Source organism: Danio rerio, chromosome 14 (genome assembly GCF_049306965.1).
Source record: "Danio rerio strain Tuebingen ecotype United States chromosome 14, GRCz12tu, whole genome shotgun sequence".
Lineage (NCBI taxonomy): Eukaryota > Metazoa > Chordata > Actinopteri > Cypriniformes > Danionidae > Danio > Danio rerio.
Window position 1 is genome coordinate 8858698 of NC_133189.1, and position 26966 is coordinate 8885663.

Consider the following 26966-nt stretch of genomic DNA (forward strand, 5'->3'; position numbering starts at 1 on the left):
AGAATCCAAAAACTAAAATAATCAAGTGAATAACTGTGTGGGAATGTTGTAAAATTTGAAAACTTGGTAAAAATCAAACGAGGGCTTTTATTTTTTTTGGATTGATTTTGTAAATTGATGGTTGGGTTTAGGGAACTGGGTGGGTCAATCAATAAAATTGATTTGGTTTAGGGAAGGAGGAGGGTGGATCAGTTAATTGGTCGGTCAGTCAGTCGGTCATTCAGTCAGTCAAACAGTCAGTCAACAGCGACCTCTGGTGGGTTTACGCATGAACAGCAGGCTTGAATGGCACTCGCCAGAGAAATTTGAGATCTCAAAAAGTATACACAGCGGTCTGGATCATGGTTTCACGAAAACAAAAACTGTAAAAATATGTACCTCCTGGGACATATTTCGTGGTCTCCAGAAATGTATATAGAGGTGCATTTTCAGAATGAGCCTGGGTTGACATGTTTACAATGTAAAAAAAAATGCTGTGTTCCACACAGTTCCTTTGTGTAATCCCAACACTTAAATTAAGTTAAATTAAGTTTTTACAAATTTAAGTGAATTGAACATAAACAATTAAGCTGCCCCCCCCAAAAAAAAAAATTGTTAAGAATTGTGTTGTTATGACTCATTTTAAAAAAGCAGCAAAAGTCATTTTTTGAGTGTAGTAAAGTAACTTTTGTGGGTTGTTTTGACTTCAAACTGAAAAGTAACCACTCAGCAATGCTCCAGCAACCACCAAGACCACTTTAGCAGAGGCACGGTGGCAGGTTTTGCATGAGTAATCGCCTCTCTTTTCCTATACAGTCTAGTTGGATAGCGCACTTTTACCTCTGCTGTCATGAATGCGAATTTCCAAATCAGCATAAATATAAGGCTTGATGCAGTATGTGCTATGTTTTAGCTGCCAGTGAGAGTCCACATGCATAGAGCTCTCTCTCTTAAACACTGGAGGTGGAAGATGAAGCGCTGAAGAGGCATTTCAGCACTACAGTCAATGGGCATGTTCTCAATGGCACACTGCCATTACACTTGTTCTGTTTTTTACAGTCTGCAACATGTTAACTGCACACTGTCACACACGAACATGCATTATAGCAGTGTTTCCAAACCCTGTTCGTGGATACACACCAACAGTACATATTTTGGATGTCTCCCTCATCTGAACCATTCATTTCAGGTTTTGGAGTCTCTTCTAATGGTCTGATGAGTTGATTCAGGCGTGTTTGATTAGGAAGAGGTTGAAAATGTGTACTGTTAGTGTGTTTTCTGGAACATGGTTGGGAAACTACATTATAATATAAATATGCAGTATACAGTTCAAACAGAAGGCAACATGGATAATATTAGCTATCTTTCTATCTAAAGATGCGAATTAGACTTATGCTCAAAGCTGGAATATTGTCTAAAACGTTTGCAAATAAAGGACCGTTTACATCCAGAGTCAGAGAACAAAATTGGCACTTCCTGGTAAACTCCCAAAATTACATTTCTTTAAGAGAGCAGACGCTCAAGACCCAAACAAAGCATGATTAAAACCACATTTCAGATATTTTATAATGCACTGTTAACAATATCTTGTAGAATATACAGTAACTTACTGGCTGCAGTTCACCAGTAACTTACAGTAAATAACTTACGGCAAAAAATCCTGTATTGACATTTACAGCAACATTTATCTTACTGTATATACAGTAAGAGAAATAAGTATTCAACACGTTAGCAAGGTGCTGTTGACTTGAAATTTTCACCAGATATTGGTAACAAACAAAGAATCAATATATGCAATGAAAACAAATCTAATAAGTTTACAAATGAAGTTATGTGTAATTGAATGAAGTGACACAGGGAAAAAGTACTGAACACATGAAGAAAGGGAGGTGTAGAAAGGCAGTCAAAGCCCAGACAGCAACTGAAATCTCTTAGTAGATCTTCAGCAACCCTCTGCCCTTCATCATTTTAAATTAATATCAGTTGCTTCAGTCCAACATTCACATTAGCAGGATGATGAAGATAAAAACAGTGGACATTTCAGCAAGACAATGATCCAAAACCAATCTCCTGACACGAATCCAATAGAGATTAGAAATGACAGATCGGATAGGATAGACAAGACCCACAGAACCATCAAGAGTTTTACATTCTGCTGAATTCATGTGACTTTATTCTACATATGAGAGGCATCTTTAAGTTGCCATATTAAAATTTAGGCGATATTTGGCAGTTGAATATTGTGTTTACAGTTAACAGTGTGTGTCCACTGATTTGTCCTGCTCCCACTTTTTGTCATCACATTATCTGTTTAAAACAAAATCACATTACTTTTTTTGATGCGCATGCTAGCATTCACTCTGTGAATGTGTTTAGGTTGTAGTTTATCGGAGTAAAAAGTTTATTCTACTCAGTTGTGCACATACGGTTTATGCACTTTTTTTAAAATTTATGAGCATCTTTGGGTTCAATATTTAAAAAAAAAACTTTTATGAAAATATTTCATATAAATAGATGGATTTTAACATAGATTTAGTGTCTTCCAGTTATAATGACAAAAATAAATACTAAGTGATACTTGCCACAATTTTCTAACATTGCAGTCAGGACTTTAATTTTCACTCTTTGGTTTGCCCCATACATTAAAATGTGTAGGCGAAGCAGTGGCGCAGTAGGTAGTGTTGTCGCCACACTGCAAGAAGGTTGATGGTTCAAGCCCCGGCTGGGTCAGTTGGCGTTTTTGTGTGGAGTTTGCATGTTCTCCCCGTGTTCGCGTGGGTTTCCTCCGGGTGCTCCGGTTTCCCCCACAGTCCAAAGACATGCAGTACAGGTGAATCGGGTAGGCTAAAATGTCCGTAGTGTATGAGTGTATGTGTGTGGATGTTTACCAGAGATGGGTTGCGGCTGGAGGAGCATCCGCTGCGTAAAAACGTTTGCTGGATAAGTTGGCGGTTCATTCCGCTGTGGCGACCCCAGATTAATAAAGGGACCAAGCCGAAAAGAAAATGGATGAACGATAGAATGAATTAGAACGTGTCTGTTTGATTATTATTATTTCAAAATCAAAAATATTGTCATGCATTTTTACAATAAATTACAGAAGACATCCACTAAAATGTCATTCAGTGTAGAAAGCGTATATACAGTATAATATTTTGGACAATAATAATTTGATGACATTAAAAGACTTGCATATTAAAAATACTTAATTTAAAGCGCTAGATTTTACACATTTGTAAGAAAGAACTATTATTTTATTAATTAATAGTTTTTATAATAATATTCACTCATGTTTTGATGTTTTGATTTTCACAAAACATTTATATGAAATATATATATATACACATTATTCCCAGAAATGGGTTGCAGCTGGAAGGGCATCCACTGCGTAAAACAAATGCTGGATAAGTTGGCGGTTCATTCCGCTGTGGCAACCCCAGATTAATAAAGGGACTAGGCCGAAAATAAAATAAATTAATAAACGGATATACACACTAATTAAATATTATAATATGGATATGTGTGTATTTACGTGTTTGCATGTCTTTGTATATAAAAAGAATTTTGATTAATAATGTCCACTTCATCTTTTTAGGGTTGATAAATATAGTGACAATACACAGCCGTATCACACTGCTACGAGTATAATATTGCATTTATACAACAGTTTGATGGCATAATCATGTATATAAAAAAGAAATTCTAATTCAGAGTTTCAAAAACCCTTTTGTATGAGGAACTACTTTCTTCCGCCATTTATTCATGTCTGCAGCTGATGTCAGAATAGCAGAAACCGTTGCTCATACACAAACATCCCTTTAGAGCTTGAATGATTCTCTAGCGTAATGTCTAAAGTGATGAAAAAACAGGTGATTTTGTTCACATTAAGATTTTAAGGCATGAAATGCCATCAGTCTACAGAGATTTCTCAGTATTTCTTGTGCATCGGAAGATCACAATAATTAACCCCAAAAAAGCCATAACAAAGCAAACACTAGCAGATTACTATGGTATAAATACAATTCTACAACATACAAAAGAGAAAGATCAGTCAATCCGATTCGAGAACCAGACAGAACTGTTGTGTAAAATAGAATATAATAGCACTATAATAGCAAATATTTACCCAATTTATTTATTTGTTTTCCATAAATTTGATATTTTGCAGTGTGACAAAAAACTATCAGACACTTTAAAAAGAGACACCAACAATTCACTTCTTATTTCTAAAGCTTTCATGTGGTATTATTTGGAAGAACAAGCTCTCTCTGTTTGGTGGGATTTCTTTAAGCCGTTTTATTAGTCCAGCCTCTCTGAATAAATTTAACCTCCACTGCGCTCTGACTCTTTCCTGCAGGATTTAATATCTAATGCCCTTTTTTTCTGGAGGAACAGAGAGCTACAGATTCCCTCTGACACAAACAGAGAGAAAGAGTGAAGGAGAGTGAAACATGCCCTCTTTTGGCTGTCAGTATCATTGTGCATGTTCATTCTGCTCTGTTCTCTTTGTGACAGTCCGTCTCACACACACACACAAAACATTGGCAAACATTGCACACAAGTCACATTTGCCCATATGTCCATCGGATGTGTGTTTAAAACATTGTAAGTCAACAATACGTTCATATTCCAGTCATGATGAGAAGGCAGTTTGAAATAGCATTGCAGTTTTGTCTACAGAAATGTCAAAAACACCTCTTTTAAAACATCCCCAAACTGTAAAAAATACTTTACAGAAAAAAAACTGTGAATCAAAAAATAGAGAAACTGTTTATTTACTGTTATAAGTTGCTTTATTAGACATTTATCTGTGCCCTGTCGAGTTTTTATGTTTAACAAACTGACTTTTATTGACATTTTAGTTGTTTGGAACTATATATTGTATAGGAAACAATATATGTAGCAGAAAAAGTACTAGACGTTTGATACCAGATATTTATGTATTTATGTATTTACGATTGATGACCAACTAAACTTCTCTGACCACATTTCTAGAACTGCTCGATCGTGCAGATTCGCACTCTATAACATCAGAAAGATCCGACCCTTCTTATCTGAACATGCAGCTCAACTCCTTGTTCAAGCTCTTGTTCTCTCCAAACTGGATTACTGCAACTCTCTACTAGCTGGGCTTCCAGCTAACTCTATCAAGCCTCTTCAACTGCTCCAGAATGCAGCAGCACGAGTGGTCTTCAATGAACCTAAACGAGCACATGTCACTCCGCTGCTAGTCCGTTTGCACTGGCTGCCAGTTGCTGCTCGCATCAAATTCAAAGCTCTGATGTTTGCCAACAAAGCGACTTCTGGCCTTGCTCCTTCTTATCTGCTCTCACTTCTGCAGATCTATGTGCCCTCCAGAAACTTGCGTTCTGTGAATGAACGTCGCCTCGTGGTTCCATCCCAAAGAGGGAAGAAATCACTTTCGCGAACGCTCGCATTCAATCTACCCAGTTGGTGGAATGAACTCCCTAACTGCATCAGAACAGCAGAGTCACTCGCTACTTTCAAGAAACGACTAAAAACTCAACTATTTAGTCTCCACTACACTTCCTAATCTGCAATTGCCTCTCTGAATATCACACTAACTGTACCAAAAAAACAAAAAAAAAAATACTAATACTACTAACACTTCCCTTCTTAGACTTTACAGACCTGAAACTTGCCTATAGCACTTATTCACTGTTGCTCTTAGTTGTGTAAATTGCTTCCTTGTCCTCATTTGTAAGTCGCTTTGGATAAAAGCGTCTGCTAAATGACTAAATGTAAATGTAAATGTAAATGTATTGTAACTTACAACACAAATACGAACAATGTATCATTTTAAGCTATTAAAAATATCAATAAAAGTCAGTTGCTCAACATTAAAAGTTTTTGGAGGAAAGATCAGAATCCAATAAGACGATTTAAAAACATAAATAAATGGCTATATGAACAGCAAATTACACAAAACTGCTAATTTATGGATATTTCAGACAGTGCAACAGTGGATTCATGCTCATTTGTTTCTTATTTTATCATTTTTAATCAATCAGTAATATTTAATTAGTATATAAATCTTGCATAAATGGCTTATTTATTATATTTCAATAATATTTTATTTAATAAGATAAAATATTTGCAGCTGAAAGGGCATTCGCTGTGTAAAACATACCATATTTGGAGGCATGTTTGATTTTCATCAATGAGCTAAAATCTAAAAACCAAAAAAATCTGAATAAACTTAAAATTATGAGGAAAAAAATGATAAATATTCACCTTCTTCTTCGCGTACGATCATTTTGACTCGAGACTTCCGGTCTCATTCACTTTCATTTATTTTTAGACATTAAAAAACAACTTGTTATGCTGCTTGATGTTGCAAACTGATACTTTCCTATTATATTATTTTACTTTTTCTGCCGTTTATTATTCCAACTCATTTCTATCACAGGGAGCTCAATCGGAAGTTCTAAAACAGTCACAAAAACGAGCGCACTTTTGCATTGAAGAATAAAGTCAATAGCATTGTAAGAAATAATTGTCAAAATTGTGAGAATGTCTATGAACGTAAAGGTCTCTCAATACTAGTCATGTCTTAAATGTGTACAGATACTGAAATTTAGAGAAGCACACTAAATTTGCGAATCTCGAAAGTCCAACCTCAAGCCAAATTCATGTCCGTTGATTGAAGTGTGTAAAAAAAAAAGAGCATGTGCTGGTAAAGTATGTTTAGATGCTGGTATTCTGGATTCTGGAGTAAGGACCTGCATTAAGACCAGCATGAACACCTACCGTGTTCGGCGTATGCTTTTTTTTTTCACCAGGGAATGCAAAGCGAGATCAAACGTAATAAGGACGCAGCACGTAATCGATCAAACTGATAATACAAAATAATTTTGCAGAAAAATCAGAGGGTATTCAAAAATTTGAATGGGACGCCTATGGCTTAGTAAATACACTTGAGTAATTAATTTTAGGTTGTATATACAATGTTGTGTGTTTGTAAGTAATACAGGTAGAACACATCAAGTTGTGGTACATGTGTTTTTTTTTCTATGGTATACATGTTACGCCAATAATGCAAATCAGGATTGTTATCATTCCTGTTATTAGTATAACATTACAAAACATCACGTTGTCCTACATGACTCACAAATGTTTTTGCACAATGGAATTTACAAAGAAAATCATCAAGCTATTTTACTCTATAGGCTCTATTTTAACGATCTAGGAGCAATGTCTAAAGCGCAAAGCATTAAGGGCGTGTCCGAATCCACTTTTGCTATTTTAAGGATGGAAAAATACACTCTGTGCTACGGCACATGGTCTAACAGGGTTTGCTTATTCTCTTAATGAGTTATCAGTGTGTTTTGAGAATAAACCAGAGTCTCATCTTCCATTCCCTTTAAGAGTCAGTTACATCGTGCCATGGCGCATTTGCTATTTACATGGCAGACTTTGTAAGTGGCAAAAATTGAATTCTTCACAAGCGAGAAAATAGTTAAACAGAGCATCTGCAGCACAAGGATAAAGAACGAGCCTCCTCCATTCGGCTACTTTACTTTCTCTTTCTCTCTTTCGTGGATAAGGAAATGGTGTTGTACGCACTCCAGTGAAGACATTTATTAGCCTACACATTTTATTTCATTTGTTAAGCTAAATATTTGTTTCAAAACTATTTCTAAATTCAGTTTTAATTTCCATCAAACGAATAAATGAACAATAATAACAAGTGTGGTCAAAAAGCTGAGTTATATCCAAACACACGTGCTATGCCCCGTATGGTCCTAAACCTGACAGGTGATTTGTTTTTTAATAAAGCAAAAATAAATATGCATATAATAAATACTAATAACATTATAAAAAAGCTAATTATCATGAATAAATTGCAAAAAGCCCCAAAAATTGCAAAAAGGAGAAGGCGGAGGTAGTGGTTTTTATATTTATGTAGAAAATAATAATTTTTGTAATGTTTTAATCCTTTATTTCTTTTTTATTTGTAAAGACATTTGTGTATTGCTGTACATCCTGTGTGTATTTTGCAATGTGTGTGAGTTTAAGGTGCACAACTTACTCGCTCTGCACAGGACTTGAGACCTGCTTTCAGCTGGTATTTTAGTTCTTCAAAATAGCAACGTGCCAACATTGCACCTTAACACACCTCCTTTCTAGACTGGAACACCCACTGAGTCCACAAAGTGACGCAAACGGATTTACTATTTAAACAACGTGGCACAAAAACTGGAAAATGACATTTGCGCTGGTCTGAAAATAGCAACACATCAGGACAAACACGTCTTGCACCTTATTGCGCCAAGTGTATGATATTTATGGAATTAAATGGCTCATGGAAATAACCTAATAAAACCGTAATACCACTTGTAACATCCATGGCCATTAAACAAAAACATATAATGGAAATATAACAATATGCATTTAAGTTAAAAACATTATATACCAAGAAATTAGCGGGTTAATCGATTCACTTCAGGTGTGATCGATCTCATGATTCCCCTCGTGCAAAAAATTAAATTTTCGAACCCTAATTTGACCAGTATTTGACCATGATTGATGGACTTCGCAACAGTTTTGACCTTGGTTAGAGCGATCTTTGATGGAGTTGGTGTAAATAGCTTCTACCAAGGCGGGCTTTTAAGTGCAAATAGCAACCCGGGCTCATTGTGGAAACGTAGCCCCGCTTCTGCGCACCGCGAGATACGTCCCGGGAGGTACGTATTCGAGCGGTTTTTATTTCCGTGGATCCGCGAGAGGCCGCTGTGCTCATTTTTTCGCGTCTCGGGCGCCTCTCGGGCGCGCGCCGTTCGCGCCCGCGCTGTTCTCACGCGAAAAGCCGCCGGATCGGCCGACCCGACCGAACTCCTCTTCCTCTTCTTTCTCCTTCCCTAAACCCGAGCGACGGTTTGCAAAAGCCGTCCAGAAAAAAAAAGCCCTCGTCTTCGATTTCGACCGCATTTTCGGATCCCGCCGCGTTCTCGTCCTTATCTTTCAGATTCTGTTTTTCATCTTACCTGATTTCTGGAACCGCTGTTCCCCAGACTCGATCCCGGTCGTCTACCCCGCGGCCGGCTCCTCCTCCTCCGGGGCCTCCGCTCCACCTGCGCAACGTTTTGAGTTAAGCGGACAAACTGGTTGCATTGGGAAAGCCCTCCACTCGGAGGCGAGCTGTCGGCCGACGAGTGCGAAGAGGAGGAGCGGAGCGGCGCCACACGGCCCCGCAGTGTTCGCTCGGAAAAAAACGAAACGCAGCCGTACGTACCTCCGGCCGCGTAAATCGCAGTCTCCAGAAATGTCCGCGGGGCTATGTTTCCAGAATGAGCTTGGGTTGGCAAATAGCCACTCTGAACATTTAAATGTAAGTACAATTTTTTTTAGAAATTAGTTTGGGTTTTTTTTACATGAGGAAAAAAGTCCTAAACATGAAGTCAAAATGTATTTTATCTAGCAAGGATATACAATGAAAAATATACAATACCACAAAAGAGATCTATCCTAAAATAAATAAATGCTTATTTAAAAACGTGTAATATAATAATTTCTGTAGAGCCATCGTGTTATAAGATTGGATTAATGATGCAGAAAATTCAGTTTCATCATAAAAAAATTTTTAAAAATATATTTAAACACATATACTTTATATATTTTAATGTGTAAACAATATTCACAACAGAGGTCGCTCTTGATCAGTCCATCTAACGAGCTCTTGTTTTCCTCGCAAAATATAAAAATCTAATTTCGGTTTCTTGCTTCTTTTGTATTTTCCTCCGTGTAGCTGCTGTCATTCTTTTAGAAATGCAGTTGACAGAAAGACTGTGTTGTAGAATTGACCCTAAACTACACACACAAACACACACACACTTTCCTCAGATATGAGCTCTTTACTGCTGTTCTTTCAGCCGTGTCTCAGACAAGCTTTCATGTTACTCTTATCAAGCTCACTGTTTGCTCGCTCTTTCTGTTTCCTCCAAGAGACCGAGTGTGTGCGCTGAATGTGTTTGTGTGTGTGTGCTGGCTTGCATACACACTTGGGTGAGTTTCACTTCATCCACAGTATTAGTGTCAGATTGGTCCAGGTCTTTTCTTCCCATATTGTAGGAGGGAAAGAAAAAGAGGATCTCGTGAGACAGAAACTCTTCCGCTTTTACTATGGAAAGAGTCCAAATCGAAACACTTCACTATGTTGACAATTTAGAAACCAACACAGGCTCACTATAAATACGTACCCCTGTATACATTTCTGGAGAGCAAGAATTATGTAGCCGCCGATGGCTTCTGTTTGTTTTGCGCTACCGGTTGACTGCTTACCTCCGTGTTGGTGACTTTTCAGCTGTTATCAGTTTGCCCAGCAGTTCACCACATATGTCGGTGGACTTGAGACACGGAACATGGTGGACTGGGACAATGGGGTTCAAGTGCAGCAAAGAACAATAAAAAAAAACAGAAAAATTAAATAAATAATTAAAATGAACAAGTAAATAACAGTAAAACAAAATGAACAAGTAAAAATCTGGAAACGTGGTAAAAATCAGATGAGTTTAGGGAGGTGGGTGGGCGGTGGTCAATCTGTGTGTTTGGGTTTAGGGAAGGAGGAGGGTGGGTCAGTCAGTCAGTCAGTTGACAGCGGCCTCTGGTGGGTTTACATGAGAATAGCAGACACGAATGGCACTCCCGAGAGAAATTTGAGATCTCAGAAAGCATACACTGCGGCATTTGTTGGATTAATGAAAACAAAAACTGCAAAAAAACGTATTGAAAATTGGAAGCAGAACAAAACAAAAAAAAAGCGAAGGAATATGATTTTTGAAATTAGTGTATATGTGTGTTTATGTGTGTTTATATTTGCCAAAATATTTTATTTTATGAAGCCTGACATATATTTTTACATACATTTTCGAACAAAACTATGGGTTTATTACAAAAAGCACAGCTTTTAGGGTCTGATTTAGAGATGAACCACTTTGATGGGGAGGAATTTAAAAAATATAATTTCTCAGAAGGGTTTTCAGCTTGCTGGCAACAAACCAAAATCCTCAATGAAAGGTTGCATCTTGAGATGCATCTCCTTTTATACACTCTCATTAAACCTTAAAGCTAAAAAACGAATATACAGTTGAAGTCAGAATTATTAGACATTATTATTAGGATTTTTTTTTTCAAATATTGGCCAAATGATGTTTAACAGAGCAAGGAAATTTTCATATTATTTCCTATAATATTTTTTTCTTTTAGAGAAAAAAGTCCTATTTGTTTTACTTTAGCTAGAATAAAAAGCAGTTTTTATTTATTTTTTTATCTATTTTGACTAGAATCAAAGTTTTTAATTTTTTTAAACCCATTTTAAGGTCATTATTATTAGCTCCCTCAGGCAATTTTTTTTCGATAGTCTACAGAACAAACTACTGTTATACAATGATTTGCCTAATTAACCTAACTTGCTTTTAATTAACCTAGTTACGTCTTTAAATATCACTTTAAATACTAGCTAAAAACTAGTATCTTGAAAAATGTCTAGCAAAATATTACGTACTGTTATCATGGCAAAGATAAAATTCTAGTTATTAGAAATGTGTTATTAAAACTATTATGTTTAGGAATGTGTTAAATAAATCCTCTTTCCATTAAAAAGGAAAAAAAAAATGTACAGGGTTACACAATAATTTTGACTTTATTTTTATCTAGTTGTAGTCTATTGTCCACCTTTTTAGACTTCCAACGCTATAGTTTGCTTTGTTTGTGGCAGAATAATAGAGACTGGCATTGAGAAACATTGTAAAGTGATGGTAAATCGCATGGCTGTATTGAGGACTGCAGTGGAGAGCAGATCACAGATGTGTCTCTGCAAGGTCATTTCAGGGTTACTGAGGACAGGGTGCTTTTAACAGATGTATGAGGGTGACCTGTGCTCTTTCTCCAGGTTAACTGAAAGCTGCCCAGGCTCCAGTTAGCTTTTCACATACTGTCAGATAAAGCAGCATGTGCTGTAAACTAAAGGTTATGTGTTATAACTAAAGGTTATGTGTTGGTTTCTGTTTTTTAATCAAGGTAACACCATATGGCAGCTGGTTTTATGTGTTGTTCAATTTCCATCTCAAACTAGAAAATAGCTGCTTTTTTGCCTTACAATGTAACTACAAAAAAGTCAAGCTTTAGGAAAATTATCTAAACTTTTTTAATGCTAACGGTCTAATCCAATTCAATGATCTATGCTAAGCTAAGTTAAAAATGCTCATGCCAGACATGGAAATCAGCTAGATGGATTCAGAATGGTAAAACTCAACAGCATGGGATGATAACCATTTTCAAGGTATACCTCGGTTTGGAAAAGTCAAGGTTTTAAACCATCCAAAGATGCAGCTTTAAATTGTGAAAATGAACACAGCAGAAGTTAATGATTCATTTGAACTATTTAGCCTGACGTGTTTACTGTTCCAAAATACTTTAAATGTTCATTCATTCATTCATTAGTTTTCGTTTCGGCTTAGTCCCCTAATTAATCCGGGGTCGCCACCGCGGAATGAACCACCAATTTATCCAGCACGTTTTTACGCAGTGGATGCCCTTCCAGCCCCAACCCATCACTTGGAAACATTTTAAATGTTTCTCAAAATAAAATATATTGTGTTCAATAGGGAAAAAGTTTTAGTTTTTTTTACCCAGACATTTAAAAAGAACATATTTTAGAGCAGTAATCACAATACCAGGCAACCGTGGTGTTTTTATCCAAGGTTAACATACCTCCAGAATCTTATACAGGCCAATGCCCAGTTTAACACTTGAGTACTTGCAAAATGAGGCTATTTTACCTAAAAAGTGCAGTGTTCCTTTAAATTATATATTTTGAAAATTGCAGCATATGTTTGTAATGAGGCAACAAACCCATACAAACTGCTGAATATTTATATATTAGTGCTTAATGCACATTTATGCATCATTTCATATCACTCTGCTCTTATTGTTATTTTTCTGAAATCAAAGGAATCCAGTAAAGTTTAGAAAACTCAACTGTTTGTGTGTTGATATTATATTCTGTTTGTGCGTCTTTGTCACAAGCTATGGAGTGTCACAGCAAAGCTAATTAATATTCATGATCATTCCATTTATGGTCAAAACAAAGCTTTCCCCATTCTAGGGGAAACGCCTGTAGTTGTAATATGCTGTAAAAACACTTAAACGTGACATTTATTCATACATTTTTCTTCAGCTTAGTCTCAATTTCAGAGATCACCACAGTAAAATGAACCACCAACTATTCCAGCATATGTTTTACACAGCGAATGCCCTTTTAGCCACAACCTAGTCTTGGAAAACACCCATACACACTCATTCACACACAGTCATACGACCAATTTAGCTTATTCAATTCACATTCTCTCATCATTTGCTCACCCTTCACCTGCTCAAAACCGATTTGAGTTTCTTTCTTTCACAGAGTTTCACAAATGCCAACTGACCCAGCTGAGACTCAAACCAGCAACCTTCCTGCAGTGAACCGACAGTGCTAGCCACTGAGCTACCACTGAGCAAATATTAAATTACAATTTAACTTATTGAATCAAAAGAAGCTTTAAATTATCTTAGCTCATATGGCATTGTGTGTATACCATTCAATTAGGTAAACCAATACAACCATACACCAAAAAAATAGGTAAGGTTGTCCCCGCATTCAACAAAGAACTCAGAACTAAGTTTACCATGTCAGATTTGAACCGATGAGCCACATCACACTTCTTCGCATTGTATTTTGTGCGTTATTTAGTTTCAACTCAGATCCACATTCATCAACAAGGCGACTGTTCCTCTCCCATGAGGCACAGATACATCTAATGGACCCTCTAATTATCTCCTCTCATACATCTTCCCTTGTCTACTTATCATACACTATTAGATGATAAGGAGGGTTATCATACACTATTAAGGAGGGTTTCTGCATTGATGCTATAGTAAAGCTGTGGATCAACCTTCAAAGAACTATTTATTACCTAGGATGAAGAGCGTTTTATTTACACAAAGAACCTATTTTTTTTTCTTTTTTGAAATGCACTACAGAAATATAACCATCTAAATTTGAGAAATAAATTAATGATTTAAGAAAATACTGACTTGGAACTAGTCTAATTTTCTGCCAGTGCACTTAGATAATTGTACTTTGGAAGATTTATTGAAATAAAACATATTTAGGCTTTAGTAAGAAACAAAATGAGAATAAAATAATAAAATAAGTAATATAGCTCTTCTTCCATGCTGTGATTCATTGAATTTACTAAAAACATTTGGGGAACTGATTGCAAACGATTTATATGGGCTGAATTTAAACAAACAAATTGGTGTTGCAAGTTACGATACAAAAACCTGCAATAAACTGCCAGTACTGTTTCTGTTAATATACACACTTAATTTTCTATTAAATCTGTGGTAATAGTCATTTGATCAAAGGCACAGTTGAATTTTCATCATCAAAAGTTGACAGTGCAGAGGTCAGCATTTCATAATACAGTTTACAAGTATAAACAAACTGTAAATACGGAACCTATTAAATTAAGATAAGTTCATTCTGAAAACATAGCCCTATATACATTTCAGGAGGCCGCGAATTATGTAGCTAGAAGTGCATATGGCTGCATTTTGTTTTTAAAACAAACACAATGGAAGGGTATGATTCCGTTCCTTTTCGCACTTAGCTGCGACCGCTTACTTCGGTATGGACGGCTTTTTCGCTGTTATCAGCTTGTTCAGTGGCTCGCTGCGTACGTCGGCGGACTTGTGCCGTTGAGCATGACGACGGGGTTCGAAGAATGGTTCTAGAAAGCAGGTAAAACAAAAACAAAAGCCAAAATTAATAAAAAGAAACAAGTTAATAACAGGGTGAAAATGTGGTAAAATGTGAAAATGTGGTAAAAAATCAGACGAGGGCTTTTTTTTCTGGATTGCTTTAAAAAAAAACACACTATCGGTTGGGTTAAGGGAAGTGGGTGGGCGGGTCAATTGGTGCTTTTGAAAACACTATCGGTTAAGTTTAGTGAAGGAGGAGGGTGAGTCAGTCGATTAGTCAGTCAGTCAGTTAGTCGATAGCGACCTCTGGTGGCTTTACGTGAGAAGAGCAGGCATGAATGGCACTTGCGAGAGAAATTTGAGATCTCAAAAAGTATACACAGCGGCCTCTGGCACATTCGCAAAAACAAAAACTGCAAATAAATGAGGCTCTTGGGATATATTTGGCGCTCTCCAGAAATGTACACTGTAAAAAGTGCTACACTCACAAAGTTGGTTCTATCTACTTTAAATAATTGCAATCTAGTTAATTTTATTTGTTTTATACCAAAAAAATTTAATTTGCTTCCTCTTTACTTAAAATATATCAGTTTTTATATAACTGTATATTTTGAATAAAACTAATGCAATTTATTTGAGTAGATTTTTTTACGTGGTTATTGTGTAGAATAAATGTTATAAAAGTGAGTTGACACAGACAATTTATTAGAGCAGCTGTCGATGTGGGCAGGTGTTCATAAAACGTGATTTTTATAGTTTTGCGTGACTCCTTTTTCATTGCCCGGGATTTAGCAGGCAGACGCAGCTTCTGCAATGGTCGACATTAACTGCTCCCAGCAGCGGATCTGATTAACACGGTAAGTTGCAAATTTAGCCGAATGATAATTGTAAAGTCATGCAAAACTGCTGTCTTCGCTAGGCAGGTGAGGTTTTAGCTTTGCAAATTGTACTGTAGCCTCAGGTATGTTAACAGTTAGACTGCTCTCACGTGGAAAGCTAAGTTGGCTAACGCTAACCAACGCTAGTTTATGCTAATGATTAAAAGTGATATTATTGAGAAAAAATAGTGAAAGTAGTTTTAAAACACTTAGTAGGTATAACTAACGTTGCAGAACCGATTAACAAGGTCACTGGTGGGCGGTCGGGGTGTGGGGGTTCAGTTTGCTAGCGCTAACTTAGCTAAAGTTAGCTCACCTAAGTTATAGCAGCACATTAAGGATGGATATTAAATGCAGAAACGTATGCAACAGTTAAGTAGTTTGTGTTTAACGTAAGAGAAAGTATAACTTAAAGTTTGTGTTTTAGAGATTTAGTCCATAAGTTTTTTTTAATGCTGCATAGTGAATAAATTACAGATTTACAATTTATTTTAACTTAAATTACATTTACTACTGATGTTTACAGAACCATTTAAACTGTATGCACCTCATTCTAAAATGCATGTTCTTGGTCTTTAGATACCAAAGTGATTTTGTTACCTGTGGATCTTCAAACTTCACATCCAGGTAAGAAAAACATTAGATACAACTACAGCTATAATTATTTGCAGGCAAGTAAAACATTGGTAAAATTGCAAACAATAGTGGGCTCCATAGAATTAACTTACATTTGATATCTGAAGTGCAACAGTAATTTTTTACTGTTTTTTTTACACAGATATTATGTGTGCAACAGTAAAAACAGTATAAAAATATCCTAATGCAGTTTCTTATTATCTGTCAGTCTTTCAATAAAGCTAACTGATAACACTGAATCACTGAACTGTCATTTGCCAGTGACATTAAATTTGAAGAAAAAGTCAATTAAATGTAGCTTTAGCAAAAATTTAATGTAAACCTTAATGTAATGTGTAAAATGGCAATGTATTTATTTATTTATTTAATAAAATTTGTATTATGACGTGCAAAGTTTGGTGCAAAATGAAGATGACATTTAAATTATAGAACTTGTATTCTATAATTTTCATATAGCCATTTTCAAACAGTTTTAATATCTAAATTAAATACACATTCTTATGCTTTATAAGTTGCCAAAATAAACAAAAAATGTAATACCTAAATTTTAACAATTCTTTGATTGACAGGAAAACACAATGACATGCACTGTTACACTGAGTAAAATCACAGTTTTCTTTAAAATTTGATAACTAAAAACACCTGGAATAATGTAATTACACAACCTCTATAACCTTTTTTTATTTTTTAAATAGAAGTTAGGTAATTTTAACTAAGGTAATTTTTAACTGATAAACTAAGGTGTTTCATCCATGCATCATTCTCACTGGACTTTTGTAACTTCACTTGTAGTTATTTCCTATTCAGTATTTAGCTATTTAATGTTGTTTGGTAGCAACCACCTGAACTCCTGTTTCTTTTTGTCTCTACCAATAGAGTTGTGAGGAATCAGAGGTGCATGCGGCTGCCCACGGGAAAAATTTGCCATCAGCCCAACACAGTTTGGATTATCATAGGACTGTCAGAGGTTTGCCAAACCTGTCAAATGCATGATGGCTCCTGTTTGGACTTACCGATGTCCTCGACTTCAAGTATCCATCAAAACTGTATACATTTGAGATATATTAGAGACTCTTTGTGGGACTGGACATTATGCATCCTAAATCTTCATCAAAATATGCAAATCTCCTCACTGAGTTGCCTTGGATGATTTCTCAATAGGATCTGGTATTATTAATGTTTTTATTTATGTATTGTGTATGTGTAGCCACATTAATGGCCTATTTTGTAGTCACTATTAAAAGGAACATCGATTGATATTGAATACATGTTATGGTCTTTAATCCATCTTCCCATTCTTATTTAATTGTTATTGACAGGAAAGTCTGTTTATCTGTTTTTACTAGTGTATATTGTGCTTACAATATAGAAACGAAGATTTATTTTCTGAGGTTACAGCCAGAAGTCAATTAAATTAGTTTTAAATGACATATGCATGGTTAATTTTATTTAGATCATTAAGTTCATAATACTTAATTAAAATGAGTACAGTCAACATATAGCAATGTATAAGTAAGTTAAGTTTAACAAAAAAAGTAAGTTTATCTGATTTGAGTAATTTTAGAAATATTAGTTGGCTCAACTTAATTTTATTGCATTTGTTTTAAGCAATGTTTTAGTGTTTAAAATACTTAAAAAAGGCTGGAAGTTGAATCAACCTAAAACGTCCGATGCAACCACTTGCCTCACTTTTTATAAGTTAGATCTAAGTAACATTTTTTACAGTGTATTTAGGGGTACATATTCAGAATGAGCCTGGGTTGTATTAAATAATGGTTTATACTGTGTATTTTGTCAACAAATAACACATATAAGAGTAATTGAGCATTTAATGAATAAAATTAAAACAATACAGCTAAAATAAAGTCTTAAATTCACTTAAGTTAGTCTCTGATTTCAATTTAGTTAAATCTGCTGCCTAAAAAAACTTTACTTACTAATTCAGGAAAAAAGATTAAGAATTTTAAAACAATCATAATCGTACACCATCTGATCTTGCATCATATTCTTAAAACAAGAAAACAAGGGGGGCAAGAAATATAATTAACTTCTGACAAGATGGTTCATTTTAGGTGTGAAAATGTTTCTTGGATGTAAACAGTTCTTCACGGAACCACTGATGGCATTAGATTTCTTTAAATTCTTTCTATTTTCTGTTTTCCTGTCTGGACTCAAGCTTCTTCTTGTGAACACGTAAAAGGTTTCTCTTTTTTCCATCAATCTCCCGACACTCCCCACACTTCAGTAGGTGTATCCTTGCCGAGTTTGATGAGGGGTGGGACACACACACACACTTACACTCACACACGCGTCCTGTCTTCATAGCTTACTCATAATCCTGTCTCAGCATGAGGGAGATCAGCTACCGCAACTGCGGGAGGATGAGAGAGAGAACGACTGACAGAAGGAGGAAAGATGGACTGCGGGAGGGAAAAAAGAGGGGTGAGACGTCATGTGCTTTGCAGAGAATCTGTTTATTAGTCTGTAGTCTTCTTTTGATTTACAGTAATCATAATTAAGCTCGAGAAGCAATATAACACGTAAGAGTTTTGGGTGCATTTGAAGCATAAATTAGGTTAGATTTATGCTTAAAATAAGACAAAAGTGCCAGTGGGGTGAGCCAGATAGACTTAATTCAAGATTTATTTCCTGAAAGTCTTACGCAGTTTTGCTTCTCAATTCTTCTTTCTTTTTTTTAAGGATTTTTTTTTCCTGGAAAACATGACTGAAATGCTGAGGAGAATTTTATTTTCAAGAGACAAATGATATGAAATCTGAGCTCTGACGTGAAGCTAAACTGAAAACAGTTGTAGGCATGTTCAGTTTGACCTTGTTTTTTTAGAAAAAAATAGAAACTTTCTATCACAAGTTCTGCGTTTGCTATTGTATTCTGTCTTTCTGCAGTATTAGATGAATTTATTCTCTGAGAAGGATTGTATCTCTCTTTTTTGCTCATACTGAATACAGTACTCATACTGTAATATTGTACTGTTGTTTACAGTACAAATACTGTAATGAGAAATATTTATAAATATTGTGAAATAATTGTGCTGTAGATAGTGCTGTCGCCTCACAGCAAGAAGGTTGCTGGTTCGAGCCTCGGCTCAGTTGGCGTTTCTGTGTGGAGTTTGCATGTTCTCCCTGCGTTCGCGTGGGTTTCCTCCGGGTGCTCCGGTTTCCCCCACAGTCCAAAGACATGCGGTACAGCTGAATTGGGTAGGCTAAATTGTCTGTAGTGTATGAGTGTGTGTATAAATGAGTGTGTGGATGTTTCCCAGAGATGGGTTGCGGCTGGAAGGGCATCCGCTGCGTAAAAACTTGCTGGATAAGTTGGCGGTTCATTCCGCTGTGGCACGGTGGCTCAGTGGTTAGCACAGCAAGAACACCTCAAAGCAAGAATTTAAAAAAGAAATTAGAGATCTAAATTATAAAATGCATTTGTTTATATGAGATTTTTACCCAAAAAAGGCTCACACAAATTCCAAAGGCAGATACTGATTAAATCACGGCCTGGTGTGTGGACTTTGGGGGGTTTTATGATGTGGTCACATTTTGATCGGTCAGTTTGAATGTCTTAGTATTTGGACTTTGATCACATGATCAAAGAAGAGACAAAATAGCTGGTAAACTTTGCTCTTTCTATTTTCCTGGCCTGTCTTTTCCTGGTCTGCAGTCTCCTGCTCTGCTCCTCTCCTCGTCTGCAGTCTATCTTCTCTGCCTCTTTGAGGCCTACTTGCTCTCTTTGTCTCTCCCTCCCTTTGTCTGTCCCTCTACCTCTGACAGTGAAGTGGCGGGATTTTTTACCACCATGTGAAAACAGTGCCACTCCCACCTGCCAGTAGAAACAGGTACTGCTGAACAGCTGACTATTTAATTACCCGACACACACGCTGCGTTAAGTGGAATGTGCGTGATGTATGTGGTAATTTTAAATACATAGATAACAAAATAAATGATATACAACCTATTTTTGTGTAAGTGCAACATATTCCAAAATATCAGGGGCTTTTGACAATACATCAGAGGCTTAAGCTCCCCCTCGCAACTTCAATGGTCTAATAGATGTCAAGGTTTTGACATCGAATCAATTTGCATTTTTGGCATCATGCTTGATGTCTTTTTGACATTAATGCAGTTCACAAACATTTTGAATGCAAACAAACCTTGATTAAACATCTTATTTTCTTTTTTAAGCCAAACTTTGGTGTAAACAATCCCTTTCTTCAGATTATGGTGAGGGGTTGTGTTGGCGTCTCAGCACTGCAGCAGACACATTTCATATTATAACATCAGATTTTGCTCTTCCAATTAAATTTCAGATTTTTATGTAAAATTATCTATTTTTTTGCAAAGCAGACAAATTTTGTCAATAAATGTTTCTCCAGCTATAAGCTGTACATCGCAGTATTTCTTAATATTTATGTTTGTTGTTTATCTGAATCAGAATTAGAATCAGAATCAGTTTTATTGCCAAGTGTGCTTCACACAGACACAAGGAATTTGTTTTGGCTACAGAAGCTTCCAGTGTACATAAAGTGACAAGTGACGACACTAAATAAAAAAAGATGATAAAATTAAACAGAGATGCAGTTAGTCAAGAAATCTGGATGTTGAATTGTATGTACAGATTTGTAATAAATATACAGGTTATAAGGTGCTGTGTACAAATGTGAATGTAGAAAGTATTGCATTGTATATTGACATAAGGTGCTGTGTACAAGTGCGTATGAGAAGTATTGCACATATTAATTGCACAGTTGGGGGATATTTAACTGTTCATAAGGTAGATGGCCTGACGAGAGAAATTTTTCCTGTGTCTGGCTGTTTTTGTGCTTGGTGCTCTGAAGCGCCGACCAGACGGTAACAGTTCGAACAGGTAGTGTGCTGGGTGCGAGGCGTCCAGAGCTATTTTGCGAGCCCTTTTCCTCACTCTGGAAAAGTACAGTTCTTGGAGTGTAGGAAGGGTAGTGCCAGTGATACGTTCAGCAGTCCGGACTATTCGCTGTAGTCTACCGAGGTCGGTTTTGGCAGCTGAGCCGAACCAGATGGTGATTGAAGTGCAGAGGATGGATTGGATGACAGCTGAGTAGAACTGTACGAGCAGCTCCTGTGGCAGGTTAAACTTCCTCAGCTGACGTAGGAAGTACAGTCTCTGCTGGGCTTTCTTCACAATAGAGTCTATGTGAATGTCCCACTTGAGATCCTGAGAGATGGTGGTGCCCAGGAACCTGAATGAATCTACTGCAGCCACAGTGCTGTTCATGATGGTGAGTGGGGGGAGTGCAGGGGGGTTTCTCCTGAAGTACACTATCATCTCCACTGTTTTGAGCAAGTTCAGCTCCAGGTTATTGTATCTGCACCATAAAGCCAGCCGCTCCACCTCCTGTCTGTATGCAGACTCGTCACCATTCCGGATGAGGCCAATCTGATGTTGGCTTTCTATCGAGCGTCCCAGAGGAGAGTACTGTGTTTTATATCACACTTTATTTAACATTGCAACATCCGGTTTGTTTTCAGATTTCCTTGTTTAACTAAAGCTTTGCTTCACATGAGTTTTGTTTTTAATAAAAGATCCAGTGTCTTTTCTGGTTCCTTTTCAGCTGAGAGTCATCTGCAAGAGCGATGAGGGGACATGACGATTGCATAGAGGCATAGAGTTGGTTAGATTTCTATTCTTGTTTGAATTCTTTCATAGGTCTCGTGTGCTCGTCTTAATTAAAAACACAGTATTATTGTGATTTTTTACAATATCTCATTACTGTTTTTTTATTTGAATATATTCTAAAATGTGATTTATTTCTGTGATGGGTTTTCAGCATCATTAGTTTTCAGCATTACGTGATCCTTTAGAAATCATTGTAATATGCAAAGCATTTCTTGTGGAATATGACAAATGGTCCTGCGTGCAAGTGTTAATGGACGTTAATGTTTTCGGTGTCATATTAAACAAGCATCTGGCCTTCATTCAGCTTTTCTCACAGCTTTGTGCTTTAGTGTGTGTGTGCCTGTGTGTGTATGTGTGAGACAGCTCTGCTGGACAGATGTACATTTGAACCTTGAAGGAGAAAGAGAGAAGGGTGGTCGGTGATAAAACTCCATCAGAAAATGCTGATTTGAGCAAAAGCATTCATGCACAACTGCAACCTTCTGCAGCTTTATTCACACACACACACACACACATACACACACACATTGATGTCTTGAATGATGTCAGACTCTTACATTAACCTTGCGCCTTTATCTAACGCTATTATTACAATAAATGTACACTTTTGTTTCTGTGACTGGAATATGTTGAGTATAGCTCAAACTAAGCATTTGCTTTTCAATTAAAATAAAGTTTGACACAGTTTTTATTTTATTTTAGAATTGGTGGCTGAAAATCATGTCGATAAATGTACGGCTATTATAAGTTTTCTGTAATAATCCAAAGAACCAGCGATAATTTTAAAGGGTCATGACACCCCACACTTTTGGTTCAGGTCTACCTCAGAATTTGTTCAAAAGATGCATCATAATGGGCGTTGAGCTCTGCGAGCAAAGGGCAGGGGTGGGAGTGGCCAACAGGGGAGAAGGAGGGGAGCGAACAACTGTTGTTGTCAGTTAGCTCACAAAATGAGACACAAACCGTGAGGATACGCATGATTTTAAAGTTTACAAAGCATTATAAACTGCCAACTTATCCAGCATGTTTTACACAGTAGATGTCCTTATAGCTGCAACCCATCAATGGAAAACATCCATACTCACTCATTCACTACAGACCATTTAGCCTACTCAATTCACCTAAAGTGCATGTGTTTGGACTATGGGGGAAACCGGAGCACCCAGAGGAAACCCACATCAACATGGAGAGAACATGCAAACTCCACACAGAAATGCCAACTGACCCACCCAAGGCTCAAACCGGCGACCTTCTTGCTGTGAGGCGATCGTGCTACCCACTGTGCCACCATAACACCCACACATATATTTTATTAATTTACTTATTTTCAATAAATTAATTGCAGCTTTGTTGTGCAGAGGAGATCTCTAAAAAAAAAAATAAATGGCTCACTACCACCAAAGCCCACCAAATGTTGCAGTTTAATAAATGTTAACTGTTCTAGATCCATTTGTGTTTTCATTAAACTTTAATGTCTGGATTCTCCAATCTCGATTTTTTTTTTCACTTGCTTGTTATGAAGTTAAACTAGTTTTGAAAGGCAGGGACGGCTGTTTTCCCTGAACACTTGCAGAAAGCGGTCTGATCTTGTAGAATAGACAGACAGTCAGTTTCATCACATAGGTCTTGTTTTTGTGGAAGAAGGAAGAAAGAGAGGAAATAGGGACGGAAATATTAGTTCTAATAAAAGACTTCCAGAACTATCAAAGCAAACTGAAGGAGTGTTGGGCCGAAAAGATGATCTTTCATGTGAGCTGTCACTGTTAGGTGTGTGTATGTGTGTGTAGACTTGGGTTCACTGATCAAGCTGAAGTCTACTGGATGATGAGCATGAATTCTGTCGTATTGTTACAGACTTCTACTTCTATTCTGTGTCTCTGAGAGTTTGGTGATTTATGCAAAAGTGATATTTATAAACATTAGAACTGTATTTGATCCACAGTTGTAGTCTAGTCGGAGTCTTTTCTTGTAACTTCAGTTCAGAAATGTGGTAAAAGCCCAAGTAAAATGGAGAAATGCTTTATAGATTAAAATCACATTAGCACAAGCGTTTTACTTTAAAGGGTAGCTATGCAAAAATCACTTTTATAAGGGTTTTTAACACAGTTGAGTGGCAACAGTCTGTGATTATTATCAGCTTATAATGGTAAAAAATGATTGATTAATTTTTTTTATAATCACACTCCATAAAAACACTTTGGCCCCGTTTACACTGTCAGGTCTTAATGGCCAATTCTGATTTGTTGGCTATATCAGATTTTTTTGCATGTCTGTATACACGTTCTTTTAATTGTGACCATATCAATTGTGATCATATTTAATTCATGTGTTTTTATTCATGTGCATGCGTAAAGGCGGGCAGTGTTGCCAACGTAGCAAGAAGGGTCTGGCTCAGGCCCGGATTGGCTAATCGGGAGGACCGGGAGAATTCCCGGTGGGCCGGTCCGTTTTTTTGGCCGCGAGGGCCGGTGTCCCTAGCTCCAGAATCTGTTGCTCTCAGCAGTCACACTTTTTAAAATTTATTTATTTATTTACTTGACCACAGCCTCCTTATTCATTATTTTACCGCAGCTCTGCTCTTTTTATCTATTTTCTCGTAGCCTCGTGAGCAAGATGCAGCCTGCAGGTTAATGATGATATAACTAGATAAGTCACCATTCAATGTACAGCTGTTGTGGTACAGTGGTTAGCACGGGTTTGGTCTTCGTCTGAGTAACATTTTTTTTTTAAGACATATAATACTGTAAGGGTTGTTGAACATTTGAAGTTCTAAAGCAGCTGTTTTCTCAAAAAAAAAGACATGATAGTGTAATTAGAAACTGAATTGGAAATTATTTTATTTTAATATGGTCAGTGGTGAACTGAGGTGGGCCGGTCTAAGTCTTGAAACTCCAGGGCTGAAAAAGAGTCCCACTCCCGCCCTGGTCTGGCTGCAGAGTTTCACATCTTCAGGCTTGCATTCTCGGGCTTGCACGCTCAGGCACCCACACTTCCTATGCAAGTGACGTAATTTACTATCGACACCTACACCTGTCAAGTCACTTGAAATCCACACAAATAAACCAAATGTAAGTTTCCAGTTCGTTTGCATTGACAGTGACGACGTTGTCAAATAATTTTACTTGTACACCATGACAGACCCCCACCCCAAAAAGCAGTAGGTATATTCATCACATGATTATATGCTTTGATGTAAATTTACCAAAGCAAGTTAGTATTAACATTCATACCAGCAAAGCTTATTATTTATTTATATCAACTATCAGGTCTAAATATACACACAAAGTATTCTTTCACTGTTATGAAAAAAAAAAAAAAACAGGCAAATTTGAATTTTAGTTTTTATTTTAAACATTTTAAGGGGTTGTAGTATTTTACACATTATGGACTTACAGCCATGATTCTTTAACGACTTGGCAAACTATTCTTTATAACTATTTTTGACAAGTTAGCACATCTGCGCAGAAGTGCATCCACTTGAAATCACAGTTGCAGCGCAGCTTTAACAGTCTCTACATGATCCCAGCCCAGTTTTATAGGTCCTCCAAACATGATGTCGAGATCGACTGAATAAGGGAACATCTTGAATCGATTAACGGAAAGAAAGCGACACAGATGATGTGTAACATTACGGTAGAGCTGTTGTAAGGCAAGCTTTCGAAGTTCGTTACGATCTGTTTACGTAACTATAGCAACTGTGGCGCCCGTCGCCGTATGTTGCCAGAATTTACAGTGAAATGCTTAAAAAAAAGGCCCTTGAGTAAGGGTGACAGAAAAGAAGTCTGTTGCAACGATCTTAATGAAATCCGTTACCTCAGAGATATTTTTCTGCCTCAGACACACCCTTAAGTTAAATTACAGCAGGACTTTCATGCAAGTTGAAACAGGTGGCGATTGTTAATGGCATCACTTGCAGAGGAAGCACGGTTGCCTGAGCCTGCAAGTGCAAGCTTGCAAGCCTGGAGGTGCAAGTACAAATCTGTAGCCAGACTCTATTGAACTTAGCGACTTTGATGCTAGATTTAGCGACTTTTCAGACCCCGTTAGCGACAAATTTTCAAAAGAGCGACTAGCGACGAATCTAGCAATTTTTTGTGTGTTACTGGAGATATTTATAGACTGTCATTTGTCCATACTGTACCTTCCCTACTCTTCTCAACGAGGTGCGGGTGATTTAGCACCTGCAGTGTGAAGGTATTTCCCTTGTACAGTCAAACCGATCTGCTTCTCCTTTATTTTAACAATTTAATTTGATCGTTTATTCTTTTCTTGTTTATAATCATAAGTATTTGAAATATGTGAAGTTCACCCAACGTTAAAATGATGTTTAAGGCGGAGGAGGAGGGAAAGGGCCGTCATTGCAGCTTGCACTTATGGTTTATATACGGTGTCCTCCACCATTCAGAGGAATTTGTTGGTACGAGAAAAACCCAGGTCTGGTGGGCAACATTATGAAGCTGCAGGCCCAGAGACCAGTTCAGAAAAACCAGAAAAAACGGAATTGGTTCGCTTTGGCAATGTAAACAAAGCCTTTGATTGACATTTTCCCTTCGTGTCATCAGAGGAGGAAAGCCCCGCCCATTAGTGACAATCACTCCCTCATTAGCAAAGGATGTAACTGTTTTTGAATCTGCCACTTTGCTGACACATAGGGTTTTGTAGCTCCGCCCTCTTCTAAAAAGTTATTTAAATTTAAAGCAACAGTCACCAAAATGACACAATTATGATCAAAGCCTAAAAGGGGCAGTTTCAAATTATTATATTAATAATTATTATTAAAGAAGCATATCAATAAAGAAAATAAAATGAAGAAAAAAATAGGAGTTTAATTTCTGTGTTGAAATTTTTTGTGTATTTTTAAAACTTTTCAGATATAATAATTTAAAAAACTATTTAAAAACAATTAGTTATTTCTTTTGAAGTAAGTAACCCGACACTGCTCTGAACATTACAAATGGAATGAATAAATGAAATAACAGTATATTAATCCTCAAAAATGGCCTTCATCCTTTAGATTGTGTCTCTCTCTGTCATCAGATCCC

At 36.8% G+C, this 26966-nt stretch overlaps 1 protein-coding gene across 7 annotated transcripts in view; it reads left to right on the forward strand.

Annotated features, from left to right (window-relative positions):
• The window catches only part of nrg2b (neuregulin 2b), a 166490-nt gene that overhangs the window by 38243 nt on the left and 101281 nt on the right, over nucleotides 1-26966 (forward strand). Inside the window, 1 exon segment of one of the 7 annotated variants that reach the window (NM_001145091.2) lies at nucleotides 18564-18701. The exons of 5 other annotated variants lie outside the window; for them this stretch is intronic. In NM_001145091.2, coding sequence (NP_001138563.1) covers nucleotides 18608-18701 — 94 coding nt within the window. In that variant the 5' untranslated portion in view covers nucleotides 18564-18607. 7 annotated transcript variants of the gene reach the window in all.